At 36.9% G+C, this 8,165-nt stretch overlaps 1 protein-coding gene across 1 annotated transcript in view; it reads right to left on the bottom strand.

The window, feature by feature from the left end:
- LOC107601445 (LIM domain-binding protein 2-like) overlaps positions 1-8,165 on the bottom strand; it is a 65,488-nt gene that overhangs the window by 14,145 nt on the left and 43,178 nt on the right. Inside the window, exons 5-6 of the mRNA XM_016293628.1 lie at positions 6,109-6,192; positions 1,925-2,048 (exon numbers count right to left, since the gene is read on the bottom strand). Coding sequence (XP_016149114.1) covers positions 1,925-2,048; positions 6,109-6,192 — 208 coding nt within the window. The remainder of the gene's footprint in view (positions 1-1,924; positions 2,049-6,108; positions 6,193-8,165) is intronic.

The following is an 8,165-nucleotide window of genomic DNA, read 5'->3' as shown; positions in this document are numbered from 1 at the left end:
CTATATATCTATATATATATATATATATATATATATATATATATATATATATATATATATATATGTGTGTGTGTGTGTGTGTGTGTGTGTGTGTGTGTGTATCGGGGCGTTTGAATTTACATTTAATTAATTTACATTTGATTTAAAAATAAATAAATAAATAAAACTGTGAGCACTTTGACCCCTCATTTCAGAACACCACTGCACACCACTGAGATATATATAGATATATACTGTACACTTTTTATGAAGTGTGTTCGACTTGAAGCGGCGCTGGGCAGATCGATCGGTGTATGGCATCAAACACTGATGATCTGCGCAGAGCCGCTTCAACACAGAACACACCTATACAGCAGATTGGTGACGAACATGATGCAAGACAACTCACTGTGTGATGAAGCCTATAGAATGCAGTTAGAAGCTCCTAAAATTCAAGATACTGGGGCAAAAATGCCCCTGTATGAGTTTCTGTCTAATATTTATATTGTATATAGTTGAGCAATATCACACGAGTGCTGTTTTGTCCAGAACAGAACGAGTGCAAATTTGATATTGATTTTGAATTTGGTGAACCAATGTGTGACGAGTGGGGCGGGGCCGAGGGTCGTGGGAATGGAGAGGTTGTGGCTAGAAGGGATACAGCAAAAACCGGAAGCTAACAATAAATTGAATTTTCTACCTATTAGATTGTATTTTATTAACGTCTACACCTACACCTACCCCAACCCTAAACCTACCCCTTACAATAATGCAAAAATAGTAATTATTGTTGTACAGTGTGAGAAAAATTACGCTATATTGATGTATGCCATCTAGCCTTAACCAGCCACAACCAGCCTTAACCGAACGGAGAGAGGCCTGGTGGAGTGAAAGATAATGAGGGACACCTGCGCCACACACCGGTCTCGAGTCCCACGGAGGAGCTCCGGAAGGATAAGAGGAACGACAGTGAAGGACGAGAGAGGACCAGGCCTGGATTTTATGTTGTTGTTTTATGTGGCAGTCGTCAGTGAGGTGTTGCCACTTTCACTTTCATTTTGTGTTCGTTTATTTATTTATTAAAGTTTTTGTGTATAAATGTTCACCGGTTCCCGCCTCCTTCTTCCTGATCTACGACCTTTGTTACATAATGATTTAATGGCCCATTCATAAAGACAGCCATTTACTTAATTCCTGAATGAATCAGCCATTTGAACGAATCGAATGAATGAATGAATGACTCAATTACTTATTCATTAAGACATTTACTACCACCTATGGGCAGTTCTTATTTAGAGTATAATTTCATAAAAAATTATTTCATATTTACAAATTAATAAAAAATCTGAAAAAAAAATCCATATCCATATTATTAAAAAAAAATTATAATAATAATTAAAGGGATAGTTCACCCAAAATTAAAAAAGAAAATATAAGGGAAAGTGAAAAATGTATTTCGAAAGCTACTTTTTGTAACATCCATTTCATGCTATTCTCATGTAACGTAGTAATGGCTTAAAATGATCTTTTGTGGATAATTTCTTAGCCAAATTTGATGTGCGATTAACATGCGATTAATTAGATTAATCAATTGCCACATTGTGTAATTAATTAGATAAAAATAATTTTAATCGACTGACAGTCGTATATATATATATATATATATATATATATATATATATTTGTTTTTTTTTGTTTTGTTTTTTGACTTAAGTGACCAAATACATTTTGGGGTCGCTGTAAAGTTTGCAGGATGTCTGTTCTAGTCCACCTAAGAGTGTAAAACCACAGAATTTCCCTGACAGGTCCCACAGAAGAGCTGAATTAGAGCATATTTCCCCAAAGACCATGACGTTAAACACACACATCCGTAAAAATCTGATAGAGCACAAATTGCTGCCATTAGGAGCGTCTCGTAATACAGAGGACGGTGATTTGCTGTTACCTGGAGGGGCCACCATTCTTTGCCACTTCTGGAACAGACAGGTCTTTAGACAGTCTCTCGGGCTGAGGTTGTAGGTCTTGTGTCGGGACATTAGCTCTTGCATCGGCTCCAGAATGACACACAACTAAGAGAAACACACACAAGAAAAGTAATCATTTACTGTCAGTTAAACTAGGGATGCACGATATATCGGCCACCATATCGGTATCGGCCGATAAATGCTCATTTTTTCTGTTATCGGTATCGGCCTGATAAGAAAATTTGGCCGATATCTTAAAGCCGATAAATAATGCATTATTTCCTTCAGAGACACTTCAGATGCGCGCTGTTCGTTTGCAGCCTTTTGTGCAATTGTACGTTGTAATATTGTGTTTATTTGATGTATATCTGATTTATCTCATATAGAATGTGTTTGGTTAAGTTAAAAGAGCGCTTCAGTTTACCGGTGATCGTCTTTAGCTCAGCGCACGCAGCTCAAACAGCAGTGCACAACATTAATAACTATGATTGGGAATGTTGTGTATATAACATTCTAATGAGAACATTATTATAATAAAACGTTGTGCATTCTTTGGGTTTAGTTGCTGTGTTTCAGCACGTTGTTATGGGAAGAGCGCATCCACAACAGCATCACACATTCTGACTATAGCACGCAATAACTGCATCATTTTGTACATATATAAGTTGTAATATTATGTTTATGTTGTATTAATATTAATCTCAGGATGCATTTCCTTGAGTTAAATAAGCTGCCAGCAAAACGCTTCAGTTTACCATGTTCATTCAGCTCTTCAGCTTCAGCACGCGCAGCTCAACGGCTGCTATTTAAAACAGTGGTATTAATTAGTTACTTTTTCAAAATCATTGATACATTATTAATAACAACAACCACTTGTATTTTTCTCTTATTATTTTCATCAACAATATGGTTTAGTAATTAAAATAATTTAATTATTGTCCGTGCAGAGGATATTCCGTTTTATTGATCTATGGCGCATTCATTTTGATTCTTTACACGTGTAATGATGTCCAGTGACTAGTTTGTTTATTAGGGATGCACGATATATCGGCCGCCATATCGGTATCGGCCGATAAATGTTCATTTTTTCTGTTATCGGTATCGGCCTGATAAGAAAATTTGGCCGATATCTTAAAGCCGATAAATAATGCATTATTTCCTTCAGAGACACTTCAGATGTGCGCTGTTCGTTTGCAGCCTTTTGTGCAATTGTACGTTGTAATATTGTGTTTATTTGATGTATATCTGATTTATCTCATATAGAATGCGTTTGGTTAAGTTAAAAGAGCGCTTCAGTTTACCGGTGATCGTCTTTAGCTCAGCGCACGCAGCTCAAACAGCAGTGCACAACATTAATAACTATGATTGGGAATGTTGTGTATATAACATTCTAATGAGAACATTATTATAATAAAACGTTGTGCATTCTTTGGGTTTAGTTGCTGTGTTTCAGCGCGTTGTTATGGGAAGAGCGCATCCACAACAGGATCACACATTCTGACTATAGCATGCAATAACTGCGTCATTTTGTACATATATAAGTTGTAATATTATGTTTATGTTGTATTAATATTAATCTCAGGATGCATTTCCTTGAGTTAAATAAGCTGCCAGCAAAACGCTTCAGTTTACCGTGTTCATTCAGCTCTTCAGCTTCAGCTTGAGCTGCAGCTCAATGGCTGCTATTTAAAACAGTGGTATTAATTTGTTACTTTTTCAAAATCATTGATATATTATTAATAACAACAACCACTTGTATTTTTCTCTTATTATTTTCATCAACAATATGGTTTAGTAATTAAAATCATTTAATTATTGTCCGTGCAGAGGCTATTCTGTTTTATTGATCTGTGGCGCATTCATTTTGATTCTTTACACGTGTAATGATGTCCAGTGACTTGTTTGCATTATTTATGCATTATTTTATTTATTTGTAAGACTTTTTTATGACTAAATTTGGTAATGGGAGAGTAAAAATATTTTTAAAACGTACACCGTTCAAACTAGGCTGCTTATGTTGAAGTGTTTGGGATGTGGCTTTTAATGATGAGACCTTTTTTGTAATCAGGCTCTCAAAAAGTATATAACAAATTGGATATAGATTTATCGGCCAACATATCGGTTATCGGCTTTCAAAAATAAAGAATAAACGGTTATCGGTATCGGCCAAAATTTCCATATCGGTACATCCCTAAGTTAAACCATTTTAAACATTTAACAAAAACATGTAAAATCCCACCACGGGTGGCCTGAAATTCACACGGATACACATACACACAAATCATTTCCCATTGACAGGATCGTATCCCAACACTGCTGTATCCTCTCACTTCCACAGGTCCAGGGAAACAATCTCTGGATCCGCGCCCACAGAGCAGGGCTATTTCTAGTCTGAATGCGAGGAAACCTACAGGCTTCCTTGTCCATCTCTCCGAACAGTGGTCTTGTTGCGTCCGAGCACAGGAAACACCCTTGGTGTGGATTTACTGATAAACGAGATGAGACTAATGCAGGTTTTTCAAGCAACGCTAATGAGTCACTTCTACGAGGTATTTTTATAGCACACCAAAGTAAGGATTGTGAGAAATTACCCCGGTGAGAGCAAAAATGATCTTGTTTACAGGAATTACAGTGTGCTGCTAAAATCCCTGAGGTTGACCCCTCAATTAAGTCAGTCAAAAAATTATGAATGATTAATCTTTTTCAGAGCCCATTAAGTATATGGTGTTTTTTTATTTGAAATAAAAATAGATGACAAACAACCTGACTGTATATATTATATACACCATGGCTGATCAAGTGTAGTGAAATATATTAATTAATTGCCACACTGTGCTGCTGAAAATATATAATACTGCTGAAATATATAATGTACAAAACCCCTCTGTCCAGTCCAATAGTGTAAAAAACAGGTGCAGATTTGGCTGAAGGCACACAGACTTGCTGTTACAAGAGCTCCGTCTAATCCAAATTTAATTCACAATTCGACTTAGGCTGCACCCCTGCATTTTAACTCTGCATTTATAAGCAAAGCTGTGCGTTTAATGCATGGAACAACAACGGAGAAAGACACACTCAGTGGGAAAAAAACGGTTGTTCCGAAAACCTTGAAAGAGCCTTTTTTTCTCGATTTTCCCAGCAGCTCGCTATAAACAAGTTTGTGTTTTGCTGAGCTCAAGCTCAGTGCAGAGAGAGACCCACAATGCCGCACCTCAACCGGGAACGCTCATTAATGTTATGCTAATTTTCTCTATCCAATTTATTTTCTCTCCCTCTCTTGTTCTCCCATTTGCAAAACGGAGCTGTCACTCATACTGAAATGACGAGAATAAACAAAGCCGCCATGAAGCTGGCTAATAAATTCTGAGCAAATTTAACACACACACACACACATACACACACGTTTACTTAGCTATCTAAATGGGGACATTCCATAGGCGTAATGGATTTTATACTGTACAAAATGTATATTCTATCACCCTACACCAACCCTACACCTGGGAGGTTTTTGGAGATTTTGTCATGTTTAGCTCACTTTTGGGTACAAATTTGTCCCCAAAATATGGTTAAGTAGGTACACACACACACACACACACACACACACACACTTTTAGTCACATATAAATGTATAAAATGCACAAATGCATAAATAGTTTAAATATTTTTTTTCAATATACATTTTTCAATATCTATGCACAGTCTAAGAATTAACAGTAGCATACAAAAATGTAATTGCTGTTTTTGTTTGGACAAGGTGTCAGGGTAATATTATGGGTTTTTAGATATATACTCTAGTATACAGCAGCGGATCTCACTTTTTTACTTTAATGCTCCCCGTTGTCTAACACAATATTCGAAGTTCCCCCAATATTATAAAATGATTTCAGTTTTTGGAAGGGAGAAAAAAAAAGAATTATGATTTCAGTTTGATTTTATGTGTTTTTCAGCACTTCAATTTAGATTATAGCAAGATTATTTTAAAATATCAATAATACTTTATTAATATAAAAGTCATCCTGCAGCTCCCTGGTTGAGAACTGCTGATATATAAGGTACCAAAATGCCATGGTATTTTCATCTGATACCATCAACACACCATGGTATCTCCACATTACTTTTTTTTGTAAGGGAAATTGAACAAATGAACTATTTTTGTTCTGCCTACCCTGAGGTAGTTAAGGGTGAAGTTGGTCAGTCCCATGCGGGTGATGTTTTTTGAGAGCTGCTCCAGGACTTGAGGGTCTTGTGCCTGCAGGTGGACAAAAAAGGAACCTTATAACTTTATACAAACCCCCAAAAACCAAAGCAGGTTACTGACCAAAAGCAACACATATGATGCTTGTTCTTCATGCTTGTTTTATGAGACCCTGGATATGACCACATATTCAGGGTTGTCAGATCTTTTTTTTTCTTTGAATATCTGAGGGGCTCTCAATGTCTATGGTGGTTGTGGCACTGGATGAGATGCTTTTTGTGTGCTGGAGAGATTCCAGTGATGCAATTTATCTGAATCTCTGTGATTACACTGAATACATTTCTGATTCAGATTAGGGACATTAAATCAGGAGTGTGCTGCAGCTGCTAATTAATATTGATTGACTAAATGTAAATTTAAATTTTATAGTGCATTTCACTATGAATTTCAAACTAAAGCTGTTTGTGTACTTACTGGGAAATCATTGACCAGATTCATTAAGGTAAATTGTGTTAAGCAGCGTGAGTTTAATCACATATCAATGACATCAACCAATCATAGAGCTCCTGTCATTTGATTGGTCAAGGCAGCCTAAAATAGCAAGCTATAGAGCATGTGAAACGCGGTTCCTCACTTCTCATTAGCCTTGATCGGATGAGTTTGACTCAATTTCTGTGCAACTTTACCCTTGTGTACGAGAATGAGACGATCAAACATGCTGCAGTAACTTTTGCACTATCCCTGTCAAAAATCTTTCAAAGCCCTTTCTCCTTCATTCACTCTCTCTCCCTCTCCACTGAAACACAGGGCCCCAAAGGGCCCAATTTAAGAGCATGTGAATTTCACAAGTTGCTCTGAACAAACTTTCTAAAACTACTCTATTTCTGAATCTACAAGGAGGAGAAATTAGTTAAACTTAGAATGTGGTTTAAAGCTCAATATATTGGGCTTAAAAAAGCAATGAGTCATTAAAAGTTGAGTTTTATAAGGAGAAAATTATACAAACCCCAGGTTTTCAATTACTTTATTTCCTTCATCACAGTATGTCAGCTGTATTCATTACTCACTATAAATTACTCATTTGACCTTTTGATTGTACATTTTTATTTTTCATCCAAGACAGCTTTTATGTCTATGAATAAACTGTTTGTGAAAATAATTTCTTCATGTATGCCATATGTAAAAAAAAAATTATAAAGTATATCAAGTAAGAATAATTATTTTATAATGATATACTGATATTATGATATACTGTCTAAACTGGATGCCCCACTCTATTTCTGACCTACTTGAACTTTTGCTTTGACACGTACAGCGACTATGATAGTGCCTGGTATCGACACGTGTTAGGGTGCACTCATGATCTGAGTCCAAAATCGTAACTTTAGTTTTTATTTTTATTTGAAAATTGATGGATGCAAACCAAAATATTAAATTATTCATAATAAGTTGGACATTAGTGCAAAAACAAACAATGTACACTTATTACCATAAAAAGGTTTAGGGTCAATAAGACTTTTTTTCTACAAAAATATTATGCAGCACAACTGTTCCCCTTCAGGAACTCGAGCTGCGTCGAGATTCGCTTTGGGAACGCCCTTGCGTGACCGCGTTCTGAAGCACGTGTCAAATCCGTCCAATGGAGCAGCGAGACGTCACGAGCAGGGTGACGTAAGCACCAGAAAGCATAAAAGCGCATCCGGCCGGGCACCACCCAGCTTCTGCCCTTCAGTAGCGCTCTGTGTATGTGTCTGTCTATTTACTGTTGTCTGTCCGCACAAGCACTCATATATATAAAACAATGAGAAAGTCTATGGCGAGCGAACGACATTACAAACGCTGTGTTTCTCCCTGCCCACGATATCTGGCGGCAGGGAATACACACGATTTGTGTGTCGTTTGTTTAGGAGCGAAGCATGCACGGTCAGGTTTCTCGCACCTGATTGTCATCACTGCTAGCTCTCGCTGTGAGGGAGAGGGAGCCAGACGCTTCATCTATCTTCCTCCGAGGAGGTGGATGTGATGAG

The sequence above is a fragment of the Sinocyclocheilus grahami genome, unplaced genomic scaffold (genome assembly GCF_001515645.1).
Source record: "Sinocyclocheilus grahami isolate Dianchi unplaced genomic scaffold, SAMN03320097.WGS_v1.1 scaffold306.1, whole genome shotgun sequence".
Taxonomy (NCBI): domain Eukaryota; kingdom Metazoa; phylum Chordata; class Actinopteri; order Cypriniformes; family Cyprinidae; genus Sinocyclocheilus; species Sinocyclocheilus grahami.
The sequence above is the reverse complement of the archived record's forward strand: the minus strand, read 5'-3'. Positions and strand labels throughout refer to the sequence as shown.